General features: G+C 39.0%; 1 protein-coding gene across 2 annotated transcripts in view; it reads right to left on the bottom strand.

The window, feature by feature from the left end:
* Positions 1-5748: 5748 nt before the first annotated feature.
* LOC101654670 (olfactory receptor 10R2-like) overlaps positions 5749-21742 on the bottom strand; it is a 93424-nt gene continuing 77430 nt past the window's right edge. For both annotated transcript variants that reach the window (XM_045298447.1, XM_045298449.1), the window contains exons 2-3: positions 9235-9325; positions 5749-7210 (exon numbers count right to left, since the gene is read on the bottom strand). In XM_045298447.1, coding sequence (XP_045154382.1) covers positions 6245-7210; positions 9235-9249 — 981 coding nt within the window. In that variant the 5' untranslated portion in view covers positions 9250-9325 and the 3' untranslated portion in view covers positions 5749-6244. The remainder of the gene's footprint in view (positions 7211-9234; positions 9326-21742) is intronic.

Genomic DNA, 21742 nt, shown 5'->3' with positions numbered 1-21742 from the left:
CCTCCCTGGGGGATGGACAGTGGAGAAGTGTGTGAGGGAGACGTTGGATGGGGTAAAGATATTATAAAATAATAATAATTTATAAATTATCAAGGGTTCAGGGGGAGTGGGGAGTGGTCAGGGAGGGGGAAAAATGAGGAGCTGACACCAAGGGCTCAAGTGGAGAGCAGGTGTTGTGAGAATGATGAAGTCAACATATGTACTAATGTGCTGGACACAAATGATGTATGTATGGATTGTGATGAGTTGTTTGAGCCCCTAATAAATTGATTATTTAAAAAAATAACAGAATGGGTTTGGAATTCCTCAACAGTTGTATCAGCAGAGAATTATCATGATCTAACTTGTGCTGTGGTTCCCTAGAAATCCTACTGACAGGTCTTGCCTTAATTTGGTCTAAGTCAGACTTGCTCGTTATGAACGGTTTTTTTCTCTGGAGTGACCATCCAAAATGACCAATGGCAAATATTATGATCACAGCTGTGCAAAGCAACCCAAAACAAAACAATTGGGGCAATTGAGAAGCTGACAGAAATCTTTGAAAGGAACAATGAGAAAAAAGAGATTCCAAAAAGAACTTTAAATAGTACGGATATCACCATGAGAATCTGAAAGCATGTGTAGGGGTATCTACATGCCCAGAAAATATTCAATGTCATCTTACTCTGTCTTCTCTGCTGATGTTCATGCTTGGCACAAGCAGGAAATGAAGACTAACGTGCAGTTGTAAATGTTAAAAATGTGACACAACACTCTTACACAAAATCTCGGTGAAGGTTTGGAGACTCACTCAAGTTAATTGAGGGAATCTTTGTCCAATAACTAGCTGACCACTAAGCTAACTGAACAATGACTTCAGTGGCAACACATGACAAAGAATGCAGACTTTACAGAATTATTCTAGGAAACCCATTAAACAAACAACCAAAACAGCAGCAGCAGCAATGACAAACACTACATGAAGGACTAATCTGAATTCCAAAGTTGACACCTTTAGCATGTCCAGTTTTCAACATTGTGCTGAACAAAATAAGACAATCACAAAAGAGCAACTATTATATAATCTGATTTATATGAAATGACAAGAATAGGCAGTTACCAAGAGTAAGAAGAGGAGCACTGGTGGTATAGTGGATTTGTCATTGGATTGCTAACCTCAAGGTCAGCAGTTCAAATTCACTAGCTACTTCATGCGGAAGGTGAGACTGTCTGCTCCCATTAGGATGTATAGTGTCCCTCCACTTCCCCGCTCCCCCGAGGGAGGCAAACAAGAGAAATGTGGGTGGAGAGACAGTGGACAGTGTAAGATATGAAAATAATAATAATCTATCATTTATCAGGGGTCCATGAGAGTGGGAGGGTGGGGGACAGAGGGAAAAAAGAGGAGCTGATACCAAGTGCTTGAGTAGAAAGAAAATGATGATGGCAACATATGTACAAATGTGCTTGATACCATTGATGTATGAATTATTATAGGAGGTGTAAGAGCCCCCAATAAAATTATATACATATATGGTACCATCTCAGGAACCCAAAGAGTCCATTTGACTTTGTCCTGTAGGATTGCTATTAGTTGGAATTGACTCGATGGCAATGTTTAAGAGCAAAAGGAAAGAAGATTGGGGAACCATTGCTTAGGAAGCCATGCAATTTTGTTTATGGCAATGGAAAGTTTAGCACTGATTAAGGATAATGGTTGCACAACATGATTAGTGTCATTAATATCACTAACTTGTACATCTGAAAAGGTTACGTTGGCAAGTGTGTTACATATATTTGTACAACAATAAATATTTCAGACTTCAATGGCATTAAGAGTCATGCAAAGAAATCAGAAAGAATGACTCATCCACAGCAAAGAAGGAGGAAAGGAGGGAGGGACAGAGGAAAGAAGAACAAAGGAAAGACAAAAGATCACGGAACAAAAACTGACCTTAGGAAATGTAAATAGGAAACTTACTAGATGAAGCCTTAATTCAGCTATGATAAATGTGTTTTATAAATTAACAGACATCATGGCTCAAGAGATATAGTAAAATATGAAAACACTGCCTCACCAAATAGAAAGTATCAATAAAGACAAGAGAAAATCCAAACCTCACTGCCATTGAGTTGCTACAAGCTAACAGGAGCCCTGGTGGTATAATGGTTATGCGTTGGGCTGATAACTACAAGGACAGGGTAGAGCTAGCCCTGTGAATTTCTGAGACTGTAACTGTTCACTGGAGTAGAAGGGCCCATCTTTCTCCCACTGAAAGGCTGGGGATTTCTAATTGCTGATCTTTCGGATCGTAGCCCAAAGCATAGGAGAACCCGTAGGGCCCAGTTCTGTGGGAGGGATGATAAATAGCTTAAATTGTTGAATTCAAAATTGATGGCCTGAAATGTAAATCATCACCTAATTCACAATGTTTTAAATATGTTAAAAATAAATAAACAAGGACAGTTCCAAGATTACAAAAGAAAGCAGTAGAAATTATGCAGCTAAAAAATGTTAAGAATGGAAAGGAAAAATTCACTAAAGAATCTCAAGAGTGGGTTTTATTTAAACAACGAATTGATAAACTTTAAGGTAGTGTCCTTTGAGATACCCACTCTGAAGATCAGAAAGGTAAATGAATGAAGTTCAAAAACAAAATAAAAGTCCATATGTCTATGGGACATCATCGAGCATAACAACCACACATGATGGGACTCCCAGATGAGAGGAGAGGAAGGGAAAGAAAGAACATTGAAGAAATAATCATTGTAAGTATTACTATGGTATTGGCCTGCCTCCATTGAAAAGGTCACTGCAGAGATTGGTGCGATAGCACAGTGTGGTGAAGAAAGCAGATGGTGCCTGGCTATGAGAAAGAACAGCAGCTGGGGTCTTAATGACTTGTCTTAGAACTAAGCAGCCATCTAAGTAAGTAAGGCATTAGCTAAATTCACAGGGAAGGAGGACACTAGACGAAGTGAACAAGCACTTGTAAATAAAAACCAAATCCAAGGGAGGGAATGGTTTAATAGCCTAAATTCTGAATATCTGTTTGCAGAAGACTATGTTTGACAGTGAAAACCCAAAACCCATTCTCAAGGTCCCCCAAGTGGATTAAGCCTTGGGTGAATTCCCTCTAAATTGGACCAGAGATGGAAAAGCCTTGTTGTTAGATAGGGTAATTTGTAAAGGGGATTACTGCAGTTACAGGTAGGTCAAAATGTGACACCTTGTCATCTGATCTCCCTCTTGAGCTAATACTTAATTGTTTCAAGTTTTAATATTTCGACTTCATTTCGATTGAGGTTTGTCTCTGTTTCATTTTGTTATTACTGTTGCCATTTTGTATTTTGTTTTGATTTTGTATGTTTTTCTGTGTATGAAACTCAGGCTAGGTAAACCTATAGAGGCAGCAAAGACAGCAACTGAATCTCATATGATCAAGAACCAATAGATATGACGGAAGAAAACCACGCATTAGCAGAAAACGAAACTCCAGGAATTTACAGAAAACCAATTTAGATGTTTCAACAAATAAATGCAATGCTAGAACAGCACCTTCATCTGTGCCAGACATTTTGGAAGACAGATGCCTGAAAAACCAACTGGAAGAGAGACATAATTGTGCCAATTCTAATGAAAGAAGATCCAACAAAATATGGAAGTTATCATTATTCATATCACAAAAAAGCACAGTTCTTGCGGCAATTCTGACTCATAGCAACCACACAAAAAAAGAATAGAAGTTGTCAACGAAGTTTCTGAGATTGTAAATCTTGTGGAGCAGAGAGTCTCATCTTTCTGCCATGGAGTGGCTGAGGAATGTGAACCACCAACCTTTCAATTAGCAACCATTGCTTAACTCACTACACATCTTCATTAATGTCATTTTGTTGTTTTTGTCAGGTGCCTTCGAGTCTCTTCCAACTCATAATGACCCTTATGTATAAAAGAACTAAACACTGATTGATCCTGTGCCATCCTTACAATTGTCTTATATTGAAGCCCATTGTTGCAACCATCTTGTCTAGGGTCTTCTGGTTAGTGTAATTATGCAGCTATTGTTGGATAATCTTCAGCAAAATTTTACTAGCATGTGACATCAAGGATACTATTTCATAATTTGAGCATTCTGTTAGGTCATGATCTATGGAATGGGTACAAATTTAGATCCCTATGTGTCAGTTGACCAAGTAGCTGTCTTCCAAATTTCCTAGCATAGACAAATGAGTGCTTCCAGTGCTTCATCAGCTTGTTGAAATATTATAATTGGTATTCCATTAATTCAAGGAGCCTTGTTTTTGACCGTCAGTGCACTTTGACTTCAATATCATTGGTTCTTGCTCATATGCTACCTCGTAAGTGTGTGTGTGTGTCTGTGTGTGTGTGTGTGTGTGGGCGCACACATGCATATGCCATCATTCTACATGGTGTTCAAGTCCATGGCCTTTTCAGAAGGACATGGCCAGACCTTTCTTCTGAAGCAACTCTGAATAGGTTCAAATAGGCACCTTTCAGTTGGTAGAGGTTTAACAACTTTTGCCATCCAAGGGTGCCATTCATTTGTATAGGATTGTATATATATAACATAAATTTCTTTAATATGGAAACCTAGAGATCCTTAAAGAGCACATCTATAATTGAACTGATAAGAGAAATAATGAAGGCTGTATTAACCTAAAATTGACATCCAGAAATAAAAAGGTGATCATTCTGCCTCAGATGGAATATTCTATCCATGCCCCCAAAATTTATTTTAAGAAAAATATTATCAAAATAGAAAATATCTATGGAAGAATCCAGAGAAATTGACTAGAATTTTGAGTGTGAATAAATTGTGATATATCAAGTAGCTCTTCAGATTGGTGAAAGGGAAACCCGTGGAGTCACTAGAAGGGTTCAGACATCACTGAGTGACTTTGCTGATGACACTAAAATAACTATCTATACAATTTGGGTGCAATTCCACAACAGAAATGTATTGCTTTTTATAGAAATATCCCTATAGCTAGTAATACAAAGGAAAGCAGGTAACATGTATCAATACACCTACAAGGCTGAAACTCTATGCTAATTTGTTATGTGAACCTTCTATGCGGTGCAGTCAGGGTTGTCATTATTACTCACTTGCAATGACTCCACTAATCTGAGGTCTCGGCTGGCCCACTGCCAGTATTTGCCATTGTTTTTGTTGCTGCCACTGTTTTTGTAGTAGCTGCTCATTTTAAGTTGTCTAGTGTTTTAGCCACAATATCAGGGCGTTTAGGCTTTTGAGCCTATATTCATCACTTTAGAAAAATAAAATCTTAATGAAGAAGTAGAAAAATAAAGAAGGCATCTGCTCAGTTACAAATGATGTTGCAATTCAATATGGAAAGATTTGACAAAATAATTTTGTTGTTAATATTCATATTAGCTAAGACATACTACATTTCAGTAATTTACAGCTACATGTATTATATGCTATTTTTAAATTAAAATGGATGGTAAGTACTACTAAAGCTTCTGATTGGCCTAGTACAGAAGGAAGTCCTGGGAGAGGTGGGTGATCCCAGGAGTTACCACACTGGACGAAACCCAATGCTTTGGGTGCTTCTGAGGGCGAAATATTATCTATCTATCTTCAAATATTTGGGTGGCTATTATGAAGATGGAAGATTAAACACAAGCTATTAATTTCCAGAGATAACAATTAGAACCAAGAGAAGGAAGAAGCTTTTTTAATACTTAGAGATAGTTGACAGCGGAATGTCTACCTTTTAGCAGTTAGTCAGAAAACAGAATGCTTCAATTTAATCTTGTGCAACGACGAGCCATAGAAAGAGATAGCCGTGGGTACTTTTCAAACACTGATAGCTCATGATTATATTAAGTTCTATTAGATTGTTTCCATTATTTCCATGATCTTTTGTAAAGGGACTTGCTGAAATTTTTCTAAACACTGGAGAAGTTGTCATTGTTGAACTTTCTATAATAAATGACCATTCACATTATGGTACGTATCCTTCAGTGAAGAGACTAAAATCACTGAGAATCCTAAAGTACCAAAATACTTATTTTTACAAGTTTAAAAAATGTCTGTTGTTAGAATTCAATTAAAAATCAACCCAATTTTAAAGCTGTACCCCAGAAAGCCAATCAAAACGATATTGAAAAGCTTGCAATACAAAGCCGGTAAAATGCTATCTATAGGGGAAAGACAGCAATAGCATTAATATTACGTCTTTGAAAGGGTGTCCCCTCCATTGATGTGAAATAGTCTCACTACAGAGCTTTAGGATGCAATCCTCCTCGGCCAATCACTTTCCGAATAGCCATCTGGACATCTTTGTTCCTGAGGCTATATACCATGGGGTTTAACAATGGAGTAACAATTGTATAGGTCACTGTCACCAGCCTATCTTTACTGGATGAAAATTTGGATGATGGTCTCAGGTAGACAAAGGAAGCACAGCCATAGTGGACAATAACCACAGTGAGGTGGGAGGCACAGGTGGAGAAGGCTTTTCGCTTGCCTTCAGCTGATGGGATTTTCAGGATGGTGCGAACAATGAAACCATAGGAAATGCAAATGAAAGTCATGGGAACCATCAGAGCTAGAACTCCACCAATGAAGATGATCAGTTCATTGATACTGCTATTCGTGCAAGCAAGCTGGATGACTGGTGAGATGTCACAGAAGTAGTGGTTGACCTTATTGGGACCACAGAAAGGGAGTTTGAAGACTAAGAGTGTTCCTATTAGTGAGAACAGAAAGCCAATCCCTGCACAAGTGGCTGCCAGTTGTCCACAGAGCTGCCAATTCATAAGGATCGGGTAGTGAAGTGGGTGGCAGATGGCAGCATAGCGGTCATAACCCATCACTCCCAGGAGCAGGCAATTAGTGACAGCAAAACCAAGAAAGAAGAACATCTGAGTGGCACAGCTAATGAAGGAGATTGTTCTGAGCAGAGACCACAGGTTTATAAGCATCTTGGGCAAAATGACAAAGGTATAGCATGTCTCAGAGATGGAGAGGATCCCCAGGAAGAAGTACATAGGTATGTGGAGGTTGCGATCCAGGCGGATGACAGTGATGATGGTGATGTTCCCACTCAGAATAACCAGATATAGAAATAGAAAAACTGCAAAGAGAATGAGCTGTGTTTCTCCAAGGCTGGAAAATCCCAGTAGCAGGAACTCTGTCACAGAGGAGACGTTCACTGGGTTGGCCGGATCCACGGAACTGACCTAAGGAAAAGAGAAACGAAGGAATAGATTACTGAACCCTGAAAGATGCAGACAGGCGGCCCACTATGGAGTAAGGAGCAATAAATCACAGAATGAAGGACTACTACTACTTCAAAAAAGATGCCTTACTAATTATCTGACCATTGAATTGTTTCTGAACACTCAGAGAAGTGACATCCATGTTCACTGATAGTTTTATCTCTCTTATCATATTGAAGTTTAGGTGATCGTCCATACTGCCTACTCCAAAAAAAATAATTAGGGAATGAAAAGTAAAAAGTTTTCCTTTGTAACAACTTTAATTCTGCCATTTGTCAGTTCCATAATGCTCTATACCTGGGTTTCTTTATCTGTGTAACAGAGTCTGCAACAGAGGACACTAGCATAAGTTTTCATTAAAATTACTTTGCAAAGCACATACACATTATAAGCTTTTAGTAAATGTCACATTCTGCTACATAGCATATGATTTCATTTTCAAGAAGTGACTTTTAGGTTTTCTTTTTGTTGTTTTCCTTTAAGCTTATCTCCAAGGTTTAAAAGAAAATACACACACACACCAAAAATCCCACCCCAAACATTATCATTTTATTTTAACATGAACTGTCAAACTAACATTAAATACTAAATGCTATTCCTCCATGTTTGTAGTGACAATATTTTATAAATTTTAATTTATATTTCACTGAATCATACAATCTGTCTTTGCAGGCACAGTAAGTAGGAATATGTAAGTCGCTCTAATAAAACAAAATTCTCACAGTTGAGTCAATCATTGATTCTACTAAATTTCTATCATCTGCCAAGAAGATAGGCCCGGTTTAGATTTTTGCTGTAATTGTAATATTAAACTTCAAAAAAATAAAAATAAATCAAGTAATCAGACTTCTCCTCAAAATGAGCTATTGTAATTCTTTATGGCAATATTTTTCTTGGATTTCAAGCAGAGTCTATTGACAATGCCTAACCTCTAGGCATTATTAAAATAAGCCAAATCCACTGCTATTGCATTGAAGCCCATCTCAGAGAGCCTACAGGACAGAGTAAAACGGTCCCTGGGTTTCTGAGAACTCCTGGCAGGAGTAGAAAGTCTCTTCTCTCTCTGACGAAGTGCCTGGCACTCGCCAAGTGCCGACCTTGCTCTTAGCAGCCTAAGTCATCATGATTCTCATTCATTACTATTACTGTGCTTTTGCTGGGGCCTCCTCACTTTCGAAGGGGGTGTTGCAACAGAAGTACCCATTTAAGTTTTCTAGCTAAGTGAATCATCGTCTAGCCAGTAGGTTAATGGGTAGAATTTATGCATTCCTTGAGTGGCCAAATTATCACTTCCATTCATTTATTTATTCATTGATGTGTTAACTAATTAATAAATTAAATGAGTAAATATACACATTTAACAAGTGTTATCTGCCTTACACAATTATTTTAAGCTCTAGAAGCAAAGTGCTATTTGCTGTTGTCACTTCTTTTCCACCAGTTCTTCTCTCCTGTCCCCAGATACATCAACAGTCAAATGTGGTTTCTCCACAGCGACACAGTTTTCTCATCTTATAGCCTCTTGTCTTTGTGCTTTGGCTCATTCTTTCTGTCATCTGGACCGTGTTACGAGGATAGCCTCTCTACTCATATCTATAGTGAGGTGTAAATTACTTGAAGGTAATTTTGTGTCCCTCATATCATTGAAAAATCGCATCACTACGTTACAAAGTATTTGTATAATGGCTTTTTAATTAAATATTTGATCTTTAAACAGCACCTTTGGAGAAGATATTATTTAAACTCACAGAAAAACATAGTGGCCTTTCAAGCCTTGGAAAGAGAATTCTGGGGTCAAAGATTCAACCTACTATACTTCAAACTATATGCTAATCCGTCACATATTGAGAAGTTGTAGAATATTAACAAGACCCCTCCATCACTTTTTTATTGCTCTAATTCGTCATAGTATTTTATACATCAATTGGTAGCTAACAAAGGAGAGACGCCAGAATAGTCCTTCCTTGGAGAATAGAGATATTTACCTCCTCATTACCCATCTCAAAGGCTTATACAGCGGGTTATTTGTTCACAGGATGTTAAGATAATGAAGTTCAAAAACAGTAAGTAGCAAGCCTGGAAAGAAAAGTGATTCAGTTAGAAACTCCATGTTTTACTTCTTCGTTGTTTATTATCTTTTTCTATTATACCTTGGTGACCAAATAATAATTTCATGTGGCATTCACGAATACACGATGAATGTATTATTGTTATTATTATTATTTAATCACTTCTTTGGGAGATCTTACAGTAATCATAACATTCCCTAATTCACGCACATCAAGCAGTATTGTACAAATGCTACCACAATCAGTTTCAAAACATTTTCTTTCTTCTTGAACCCTTTGATATCAGCTCCCCTTCTTAACAAGGTGTTATTAATATTTTTCCTTTGTTTTTCAATTCTCTAACAAAGGTTCTATCGGTTTAGCTGAGCATATCTTAAGGTATTTCTGTGAACCACTACTGGTGCCTATCTTGGCTCAATAAACAACATTTTCTTGTTTTTGTTTTTAATTCCCCCTCAAGCCCTATATTATTCTCTGTTTTTTCAATCCATCATATATATTTGTACCTTGCTCTGACCACCAGCACTAAGTAACTTAATAGACAGATTAAAGCTCAGGGGAAAATTAAAACATTTCAAAATTTATCACTGGTATCACTTTTCAAACTATCAGATACCAAATGTTATCTTCACTCAATTTTCCATATAAAATGAACGAATGAGAGCATTCCCTTCTGTTCTCTAGCACAAAGCTATTGAACAGTATAGAAACCATCTTCTAATCAAACGGAATTTCCAAGACAAATATTCTCGCACCTGTTTCTATTCTTTCTACCACTGACATTTCAGTACTCCAAACTCTGACTCCCTACCTTCTCTGCCGAGAATTCTGAGAAGTATCCCCCAAAGCATCACTGAATGATTTTTCTTTTATCTCTTATTAGTTGTGGACCTAGCATGCTTGTTGATATTTATATTTTTCAAATCTCCCAGGAGTCATTATTGCAACATTATTTTTGGCCAATTCCCATCTCTGACCCAATTAGTGAAAAGGATGAGAAAAATACTATGGATCCCATAGGGAAGAAAGAACCAGTGGTGGAAAACTGGCATTAGCAATCAGTTTATTTTCTCTTCCAGTTTCCCTGATGGTTCATTAAGGAGCTGAAGTCTGTTGCAAATTAAGGAAAGGAAATGTGGAAAACTCACGTTACAGGAGGTAACACAGCACTAACTTTATGAACTATTTTTCATGAACCATAGCCCTCTGCTTAGGGATCATCATGACAAATGAAACCTTGATTTGTTTGTTTGTTTTCAAAGAAGAATTATTTCTTTAGGTCAAGGTTCATCTGAAACCTCAAAATCCAGCTTCTACACCAAGGGAAACAGGATAGTGTGAGAGATAGGGAAAATAGTGATGTCTTGGCTGGTAAGGTTGAATTCTTAAAGAGCAGCTACTTAGAACAGATTTGGGTACTGAAAGAAAGCTATGTAGTGTTTATGTGTCTCAGTAACCTTGTGCTGTTGTAACAGAAATACTGCATGTGGATGGTGATGCTGCAGGTTAGGTATTGGGCTACTAACCCTGGAAGAAAGATGAGTTGGTCTGATCCTGAAAAAAATATTTAGTCTCAAAAACTGTATATAGGATATATCTGCATCAGAATAACTCAATGGCAGTGGGTTTATTTTGTTTGTTGAAGACTCTAACTAACAGAAATCTCTTCTCTTACAGTTCAGAAGGTGAATTCAAGGTGCCAGCTCTAGAGAGAGCTTTCTCTCTGTATCTGTTTGGAGGGAACTTAAAACACCCGTGGGTCTGGTGTTTCTTGAAGATCTCCATGTGTCTTAGCATCAGTCTTCCTTTGGGTCTAGGAGTTCTCAGCGCAAAGACCCAGAGTAAAAAAGATTCATACTACTTTTGATTTTTCTTTCTTGGTGGTAGCTGCTCACTCCTTTCTCCTCTTATTTCTTGGGACTCAAACAAGTGTATGAAAAGTAAGAATGATAACCTTTATAAGTGTGATATTTGTGCCATGCCGTCTTATAAAACTGTCACTCAAGATAAAACCTGACCTAACCCTACCTCATTAAACTACCACTGTTAATTGTGGTTAGCTGTCACCTAGTCCATTTAAACCCAGAGCAATCCTATGTACAACAGAACAAAATACTACACAGTCCTATGCCTTTTTAAAGAGTAGCTACTAAGAGCAGATTTTGGAAATGAAGGAAAGCTCTATCTTGTTTAGGTGTGCTCACTGTTTTTGTAATCTTTTGCTGCTATAACAGAACAATAAATGTGGATGGTGGTGCATTGGGTGAGGTATTGGACTACTAACTACGGGGTCAGACAAATGTTCCTCTGTTCCAAACATTTGTTGTAGGCATTATGTCAACCCAGCTTCTTAACATTGAGAGGTCAGGGTTTATAATACCTATCAGAGAATGGAAGATAATTATATCAGATCACAAAATGGAGGACAACCATACATTTCTGAGGATCATGGCCTAGTCAAGTTGACACATGTATTAGGGGCAACACAATTTAATTCATGCAAGTCACAGTGGTTGTATTAGTCTGGGTACTTTATGAGAAACACATCCATAGAAGCTCATGTATAAGAGAGAGGTTTATATAAAGGTTAAGTGCACATCAAAATAAATCCCACCCCAGTGCTGCCAAGCCCACAAGCCCAACATTAACGTGTCCAACACCAATCCACAAATTCCTCCTCCATCTCATGAAAGAGATGTAATGATGCTGACTGCAGGAGGAAAGCCGAGTCAGTGAATGTGTAAACATCTCAACCCTGGCAGGGGTCTCCACACGGGTGCTCCCACACCCAGGACTGCATTTGGGATAGGTCCATGTGGCTTCTCCTTGGGGGTGTGTTGCAGGAAGTGAGCCTTGCAAGCTAAAGCAGGGAACAGGCTAAGGCAGCTGCACCCTGGTCTGACCATCAGAAAGCAAGAGACCTGAGAACTCGAAAGGCAATGCTCACTGAGGCATTTATCCCTCCGCTCTTCAATTAACCCAAGATGTATTTATGGGCCAGGTTGGCACAATAAACTAATTACCTCAGTGGTGATAATATAGTTTTGCCAACTGCATAGAAATTAAAGGATCTAAATATCCAGCATGGATGATGGATAAATAAAATGTGACCCATCTTTCAATAGATGGTTACTCAGCCATAAAGAGAAATGAAATCATGATCCATGCTAAAATATGCCTTGAAATGTGCTGAGTAAACTTAGTCACTCACAAAAGGACAAATAAAATAACTTAAAATAACAGAAAAAAACCCTCACTTAAAATAGACAAAAGAAACCCAAACAAACCCAAACTCACTGTCATTGAGTGGATGCCATCTACAGTGACATTAAATAACAGTTAGAATTGACCTTGTGAGTTTCTAATACCTTAACTCTTTCCCCCATGGTGCCACTGTTGGTTTCCAACTGCCAACCTTGCAGTTAGTAGCCCAACACATAACCACTATACTGCCAGGATTTCTTATTTAAAATAACAGGAAAAGGCAAATGTATAGAGAACAAATTTTATTAGTAGTTACCAGGAGTGGGAGGGAAGAGGAAAGAAGGCATCGTTGTTTAGGAAACAGTGAGTTTTTTGTTTATAGAGATGGAAAATTTGGCAAAGGCTATGGGTGGTCATTTTACAACATGATTCATTGTGTTAGGCAGGGTTCTCTAGAGAAACAAAACCAGGATAATTATGATGATAGATAGATAGATAGATAGATAGATAGATAGATAGATAGATAGATAGATAGATGATAGATAGTTTTATACAGCAAGACAGTATGTAACAGCTAATTAGCTCACATAGCAGTACAGAGGCCTCTGTTCAACTCACATTAGTGGAAGTTAATATACTGGAAGTTCTTTAACTCACTTGGGCTGCTGGGTCCAAAGTCAAGGAAACAGACACAGGAGTCTTCCTTCTGGCAAGGCAGGCACAGTCTGCTCCCAGGCAGACCCTTTGTTTCTATGGGGACATCTTAGCAGAAGATGTGGACCAAACCACACCCTTTGTTTCTATCTTAGTAGAAGATGTGACTTAAGGTACCATCCTTTGTTTTCCTTGGATGGAGTATATATATATACTGGTGCCACAAAATTGTAACACATATCACCTCACCTGGAAAGCCATACCTGTATTTCCTGACTGAGCTTTGGTAGAAGCAAGACTTACAGTGGCTTTTGGATATTTTCAGCTTCTGGCTCTGAGCCCAGCATTTAGCTCACCTCTGCCAGACCCTAGAGTTTTGAACTGACCTGCACCCACCAACACATGAGACATTTCCTCAAAGTTTGTGGATTTCTGTGGAATGTTATAGCAAGTTATAGAATCCAGGGATGTGAGACAATATGTGAATGGAAGAAAGGGGGGAAATAGAACAGTAGAATCTTGGAGGAGTTGGACATATGGCACATTTTTAATCTCCAATTCTTGGGACTAGTCTGGCATTGAGATTTTATATATATATATATATATATATGCATATATCAAACATTGGTGTGTTAAGTGGGATTCCTTACAATGGCTCCAGGCTCCTGGGAAGTCAATATTTGATTATTGAACGATTTCTTTGCTTATTCTTACCTTCAGTTATTGAAAAGAATATAAAAGATATTAAACTGAAGCGTCTGGCCAGACCCTGCTGGACACACCCTACCAGTTGCCTAAGGCCCTGTGATTATGAATGAGAGTGTCCAGATAAGAGAAGAACTTGAATGTCTTAAAAGACCTGAATGTGAGTGTTTTCCAAAGGGTTGTTTTTAGAATTATTATATTTAGTTGATTGTATTAAGGGTTATTTAATTCGCTCCTAAATGGCATTGTAGGAGCCCTGTGATAGCACGTGATTATGAATTGGACTGATAACCACAAATTCAGTAGTTTGAATCCCTAGCTTCTCCTCAAGAGAAAGATGGGGGTATCTACTCCTGTAAAGAGTTACAGTCTCAGAACCTCCCAGAGACAGTTCTACTCTGACCTATAATGTCACTATGAGTCAGTATCAACTCAATGACAGTGAGTTTGCTTTTTTATTAACTGGTGTTATAAACATAGTGTGTGATAGAAATTAATATTGGAAATTATTGAGAGAGCTTATAAGTCTATACTTCAGCCTTTATCATTGGATCTGATAAATAGAGAGTTAGAAACAGGCACAAGGAAAGGGATTTTGTTTTAAGCCAAAGGGAGGAAAAAAGTCCCATTGAGATCCTTGAAGGTCAATATATTTGCATTAAAAAAAAAAAAAGCCAAGCCACCAAGAGTCCTGAGACAGTGAAGGAGAAAACAGTGATGGTTTGGCTTTTTGAATGGTGAGCACACAGTTTGTCTATGGACGCCTCTAGGCTAGAAACCTGGTTGTGCTCATCAAAGAAGACCCATTTCTAAGCCAGTGAATAGACTGATGTGCTTCCTGTGTGACCACATGGGTTCACTTGTGGAAGGGAAATGGGGGAAAGCAAGAATGAAGAGATGGGCTCAGTTTGAACATAACTCATTGACGCCCATTGACTTGGTCCACAGGAACCAAAGAGGACAGAGAACGTGCTGGTTGACCTGAACTTTAAAAAGCTGTGAGACCATTGAGCTTCTGGGCATTCCCTAGCCACAGCAAGTAGAACTTATGAGAATATGTGAAGGGGCCAGGTTTACGCACTTGACCTAGTGATGACGGCAAGGGCTGAGATGGCCAGAACCCAACCAAAGGAAGAGAAATGTGTTAACTCTGTGAGCTAATGTACACTGCTGCATTCTGATGACTTTCCCTGGACTTAACCTTGCTTATGGCTGTCGTTACAACTAGAATGAAGATTGGTTCAGATCGAAGAACTTGTCTTCTCAAATCACTGGGTCAAAAAAATGGCAATTTAGAAGTTATGCATCTAAACTAGGCAGTGATATGGGCATAAAGTAGCCACCTTGACAACTTTTGGGGTTTGTTTAGTCTTTAAGTGAAACAAGGTATCCCCCCCCCCCCGCCCCCTCCACTGAATAGTTTTCTTTTTTCCTGAGGATTCTGAGGAAGAAAGCGTAAGGGAGGAGGTTGATCAGCGTATATGATTCAGGTATGATTGTCAGCAGAGTTAATCGTGATTGTAAAAATTATAATTCAATTATAATTCAGAGTTAACTAAAAGAGGGGTATAAAAGAGATCAGAGCTAGAAGAACCAGAGGATAGTCTGTAATGGTACCTTTCCCCAAGTATCTGTAACTCCCACCACATCACTTGTGGGACTATGCAAATAGAGCTGGTGTACCACAAATGGAGGGAAGGGCCACTTTCATTACCAGTACCCTCGTTATAAGAATGGCCCATCTTTAACGCTGCGGAGAGAAAGCCCAGAACCATCAAAAGCACATGTTGCAGATCTCTATCTGAAGTGGGGGGACCAAGACCAGAGGCACCAGAGTCTGTGATATGAAGACCAAGAGCAGTACAAAGATATGGGACCGATGGACTGGCTTCCTGGCCAATGGAAGCAAAGGCCAAGGGACCACGTGGCTTAGAGGCTAAGGAGTGGAGAGAGACTTGGTTGCTGAGGGAAGAGAGGAATTGCTGTGGACCAAGGACTGAGTCCTTACTGTTTGCCGATTCTGATTGCTGACAACCAGAACTTCCCTAATAAACTCCGAAGATAGTGAGTATTGTCACTGAGCTCTGGGTGGCCTTTGCAACAAATTCTTGAACTCAGCATAGAAGCAAGTGCAGTAGGAGTGATAATTGGTGTCAGCATACTGAAGGATGGAGCATCGAGGTATGTCTCACCCTGGCTCTTGAAAATAGGGATGCCAGAAGTCAGGTATGTACCCATACACACACTATGTACTGTACTTGGTTTGGTTTTCCACCCTAAATTTAAATTGAGGTTAATGTTTCGGTTATCAATCGCTGGACTCAGACAACATGATGTATAGACTTTCAAATTGCTTGGAAGTGTTATTCTCCCATCTTAATGACATCATAATGGTAAAAGCCCTCCTTCAGGATATAGAGAGTGGCTTACAAGAAGGTGGCAGAGAAGAAAGCACTTAACAACCAGGTCTTCTTCAACTGACTTGACTCGCTGCAGGTCCTGGCAGTGGCTCCCAGCCGTAGCTCCAGGAGCAGGAGAAACTCCCAAGTGAGACGATTCCTTCCTCAGAGCCTGCTTCGTTCACATGCGACCATTTTCAGAAGTGGCCAACAGAAGCCTCATGGTAGGTGTTGCAGCTTATAACCACTTTCAGATTTTCACAACAGTTTGTCCTAAGAACAGTCCACAGACTGAGGATTTTTGGACATCTGGTCATCTCAGTGTATTTTCTTAAATAAATATTTCTCCATCGAGTGGATGTTCATAATTTTTGCTATGATGTTTTCGTCGTATTTGAATTTTGTAACTTTCATCTTTGGATCACACAAGATGGTGTGTTTCTTCCATGTGGACTTAGCTGACTCCTTGCTAAGATGGCTGCTTGCTTAAATACAAGCTTTTAAGACCCCAGATACTATTTGATTGATATCTAGGCACCATCTTCTTTCTTCACCACACTTTGTCTTCAGGGATCTCTTCATGAAGGTGAGTATCAAGCAGGGCCATGATGTAAGAACTGATTGTTCTTAAATTGGTGCTGGGATTTAGTGCAAACCCAAAATCCATTCCTGGACGTATGTTTTTTTGTTGTTGTTTTTTAATTTGCTGCAAGTTGGGAGTCAATACATATCACATCATTCCTTAGTTCAATCATGCCAAATAATTCCTTCCATAATCATATAAATTTCCTTCCTGAACTTCTTGACAACATTCCCATCTTAACTCCCCCACCCTTCTCCCAAATCCTTGTTATGTTTTCTTTCCCTGTAGGCTCAACATCCCTGGATTTCATTTACCCCAAAATAAAGAAACAAATAATACAGCTTCAAAAGGGTGAGCCCCAATGGCGATGCACCTCTGGGCTATGCTCTAATATAAGCAAGCAGAAGCAGGATATAGCAGAACGGCCATGTGTATCTTAATACAGCATCTCTTAATACAGCATACAGCGTGTCAATGTACCAAGACCTTGTTTGCTCACCAACCTATAGTACACCACTCTCGGTGCCACTGTATCTTCTACCTCAGATTCCATGTGTTTTACAGCTTAAGTCCTTGGGTTACACATGTGTTTGTGATAAAGTCCACATGTGGAGTTTAGTCCACTTGGGTTACAAATGTGTTTGTGATAAAGTCCCAGTGGAGTTCAGATGGGAACTCTGAAAATGCTTCAATTTCATTCTCTTCTATCTAAAATTTGATTCTCTATCTAAATGAACGGTGGGATGGGGGTGAAGGAGGAGTCTTACATAGTATTTTTAAAAAGGAAAGCATGCTACTGTTGTTCTTAGATACCTTTAAGTCAGTCCAATTCTTCCTAGCTGCTCTGTGTATGGCAGGAAGAACCTGCCAAGTCCAGTGTCATTCTCACCACCATTGCTATGTTGCAGCCCAGTGTTTCAGTCACTGTTCCAATCCATCACTCTTAATGACCCTTTGTGTCCCCGACTCTACTTTCCCAAGCTGTGATGGCCTCCTTTAAGGACTAGTGTCTTCTGATAACACATTCAAGTACCTGAGACAAAGCCTTCACATCCTTTTGTCCATGGAGGACTTGGGCTGTGTTTCCTTTAAGACAGATTTATTTTACTTTGGACGACTTCAATCTTCTTCACCGTGATTCAAATGTATGAATTCTGAGGTTGTTCTTATTTGTTGTCCAACTTTTACATGTATATGAGGCAGTTGAAAATAGCACGGCTAGTGTCGGGTGTACCTTAGTTTTCAAAGTGACATCCTTGCTCTTCCACACTTTAAAAAGGTCTTATTCAGTAGATTAGCCCAAATGCAATATATATTTTGTTTGGGTTCAAGAAAAATCAAATTCTCAATAACTACCATCTTTTTGATATGATCATGTAGATTGGTCCGGTTGTGAGGATTCTTGTTTCTGTACATTGAATTTTAATTTAAAATTTTCCTAAGCAAAGATGTCATGTCCTCCTTACTTTCAGCAAGCAAGGTTATGTCAACTGAATATCATAAGTTGTTAATGAGACTTCATCCAAGACTGATGTTCCATTCTTCTTCATACAGATCAATTTCTTGCATTATTTGCTCGGCATATAGATTGAACAAAAATGGCCAATGGATATATCTCTGATGTACTTTTCTTCATTTAGCACACGTAGTGTCCTTTTGCTCTGTTTGAGCAACTATTAGTCAATGTATAGGTGCTACATGAGCAAAATTTAAGTGTTGTAAAATTGCTCTACTTCACAATGTTTTCCTTAAAGTTGTTGCCCAACATACCAGTCCTTGTCCCAATATCTTAGCTATTTGAAATAAAGTGAACTCAGACTGCAAGAAAAACAAAAGATATTTTATTGCCTGTACAGATAAGGAGCAGAGCAGAATCTCATGAGCAAAATACAGTGAGATCCCTGAATTCAGGATATCTGTGTTTCTTAATCCCCTTAGACTCTGGGATTCAGACTTCTTTCAGCCCCTCTCTACCCTCTAACCTGTCTCTGTCCAGAAACGGAGTACTAGCTGACGAGTCATGTTCTCTTGGAAGTTCTCTAGAAAGATTCTCTCACTTAAAAAATGGGCCCAGAGAAGATAGGGGCGATCAAATAATGTATTCCCTTTCAGTGATTCTTGGAAGCGAGGACAGCACTGATGCAGCAACTGCATGCTTTTTTCCCTGGTCCTAGCTGGCTGGAGCTTAAAGCTATTCTTTGTCGAAGGGTCTTCGCAAATAGAATGCTGATGACTAAGATGCACATGATGAAAGCTCTAGATAATGCAAGAGTGGGACACAGAGTGAACAGTGGGGAGTCATAGAAAAGGAGATATTGGTCTGGAGGTTTCAATAACATTACCCTGTTATCTGTTTTCTGTAATGTGCATGTATCATGATAATGTATTGTACAAGGGCTGAAATTACTATTAACTTCTCATTGGAAAATATGGAGACCAAAAACAATGGACTATCACCTAAAAGTTGAGGTTGGGAGTATCAATTCAAAATTATAGCTTCAGTAAAATATTCCTCAAGATTGAAGGTAAAAAATAGATATTTTCATGTAAAAGTGTTTATAGTATAAAAGACCCCAAAGCGCAACACAATTTAAGGAAAATATTTATTCCAGCTTAAATAGGAAAAACATGAGAAAGACAATCATCCAGATGAGAAAGAACATTAGCCTAAGGTCATAATGGCTAGATATCACCAGATTGATTTCCATGTTGGCTGCACATACCTACAGGACCACCAACAGTGGACATAGGTTCTTATCTCTCCATAGCCCCACCAATACTTGTGACTTTCTTATTTTATGAATTGAGTGTGTTAGGTAGTATCTTTGAGTGTGTTAGGTAGTATCTTATAGTTGTTTTAATTCACATTTCTCTTATGGCTAAGGATCTGGAACATTTTCTCATATGTTTATTGGTCATTTGGATTTCTGCCCTTGAGAAACTTCTGTGCAGGTCCTTTGCCCACCTGTCAGTGGCCAATTGGTTTTTTTCTTGTTGTAAGTTAGCAGAGAATAATAGATTTTTGTAATAAGGCCTTTGTCAGATGTGTCATTGCTAAAGCTGTTTTCCCTGTCTGTGGTCTTTCTTATTACTCTCTTGGGGAATTATTTCAATGCACACAAGTGTTTTATCTTCAGTATATCCCACCTGTCAATTTGTGCCTCCTCTGATTTTGTGTCCTTTCCTATTTTCTGATAGCCTATGTATTCCCTGAGCCAAAGTTCTCAGGTTTATCCAAATTCCCTCATTGGTGGCCCTAATTGTTTGGAGTTTTACCTCTAGGCCTGTGATCCACCTTGAGTTTATTCTTGCACATGGAGTGAGGTAAGGGTCTTGCTTCATTTTTCTGCAGGTAGATATCCTTTTTTTTCCAGCACCACTTATTGAAGAGGTCATCTGCTTCCCATTTGATATTTTTGGGGGCCCTTATTGAAGATCAGTTGTCTGTATTCTGATTATTTTATTTCTGGGATTTCAATCCTTTTCCTTGCTCTGAGTATCTGTCATTATGCCAATACCACACTGTTTTGAGCACTGTGGCTGTATAATAGGTGCTAAAGTCGGGTAAAGTAAGCCCTCCAACTTTGTCCTTCTTCTTGAGGAATTCTTTGGTAATTCTGGTCTTCTTCCCTCTCCATATGATGTTGGTAATCAGTTTTTCCAATTCTTTGAAGAAAGATGATGGTATTTGTATCAGGATAGCATTGAACTTATATCGTTAGCCTTGAGCAGAACTGACATCTTAACTTTATTGAGTCTTCCAATCCACAAGGATGGGATATCCTTCCATTTGTTGGGGTCACTCAGTGTTCTGTAGTTTTCCTCGTACAAATATTTTGGGTTTTTTTAGTCAGGTATATCCCTAGATATTTCTATTTGTGCTTGGCTATTGTGAAGGGTACTATCTTTTTGATCCCCTCTTCCGTAGTCTTGTCTGATGTATAAAGCAGTCCAGTCGACTTGTGTCTGTTGATCTTGTATCCTGTGACTCTGCCATATTGCTCTATCACTTCTAGCACTCCCCTTGTGGAGCTTTTGGTGTTTAGCATATATAAAATCATATCATCTGTGAATAATATAACCCAGAAGTCTCCCTAGAGGCATAAACCCAGAAGAGACAAGAAACAAACCACAGCCAAACTCTGTGCTCCAATGTTCATCGCGGTGCAGTTCACAATGGCAAGAGTTGGAAACAAATGAAATTCCCATCAACAGATGAATGGATTAAAAAAGTGTGGTACATACATACAATGGAGTGCTACGCATCCCTAAAAAGCAATGATGAACACATGAAGCACATTGCCACATGGGAAGAACTGGAGAAATTATATTAAGCGAAGTAAGCCAAACAAATAAGGACAAAGACAACATGAGTCCACTGCATTAAGCAAAACAACAACAGCAAAAAAAAAAAAAAAAAAAAAGCTGAAAAGGGGCATATGGGAAAAGCTACTATATACATGCACTCCCGGGGTTAGGTTTGGACCAGGGCCTACATTGCCCTTGATCACAGAGAAGATCACAGGGCCAGCCCCACCATGAGACACAACATCCCTCGCTGGCCCATAGTGCTAACGGGGATAGCACTGTAGGCACGGTGAGGGAGATGTGCCAGATCTGACCCCACCGCAGTGAAACACTCAGGGAATATAGCAGAGCAGCAAGGGGAGCAAAGCAACAAAGTCCCTGAGGAATGCTATAGGGCCACTTGGGGCCAGCGTGTGGCACCCCAGTGGACTCAACTGGAAAACACTCATAAAGGTTAACGGACAGACCTGGAACTGTTTGAGGGCTTTTTAATCATTTAAAATGATTTTATTGGGGGCTCATGCAACTCTTATCATAATCCAATTGTATACATTCGTTACCCTCATCATTC

This window comes from Echinops telfairi, unplaced genomic scaffold (assembly GCF_000313985.2).
Source record: "Echinops telfairi isolate 266 unplaced genomic scaffold, ASM31398v2 ScPeMD7_7425;HRSCAF=8463, whole genome shotgun sequence".
Taxonomy (NCBI): domain Eukaryota; kingdom Metazoa; phylum Chordata; class Mammalia; order Afrosoricida; family Tenrecidae; genus Echinops; species Echinops telfairi.
Note: the sequence above shows the minus strand (reverse complement) of the source record. Positions and strands in the feature narration are given on the sequence as shown.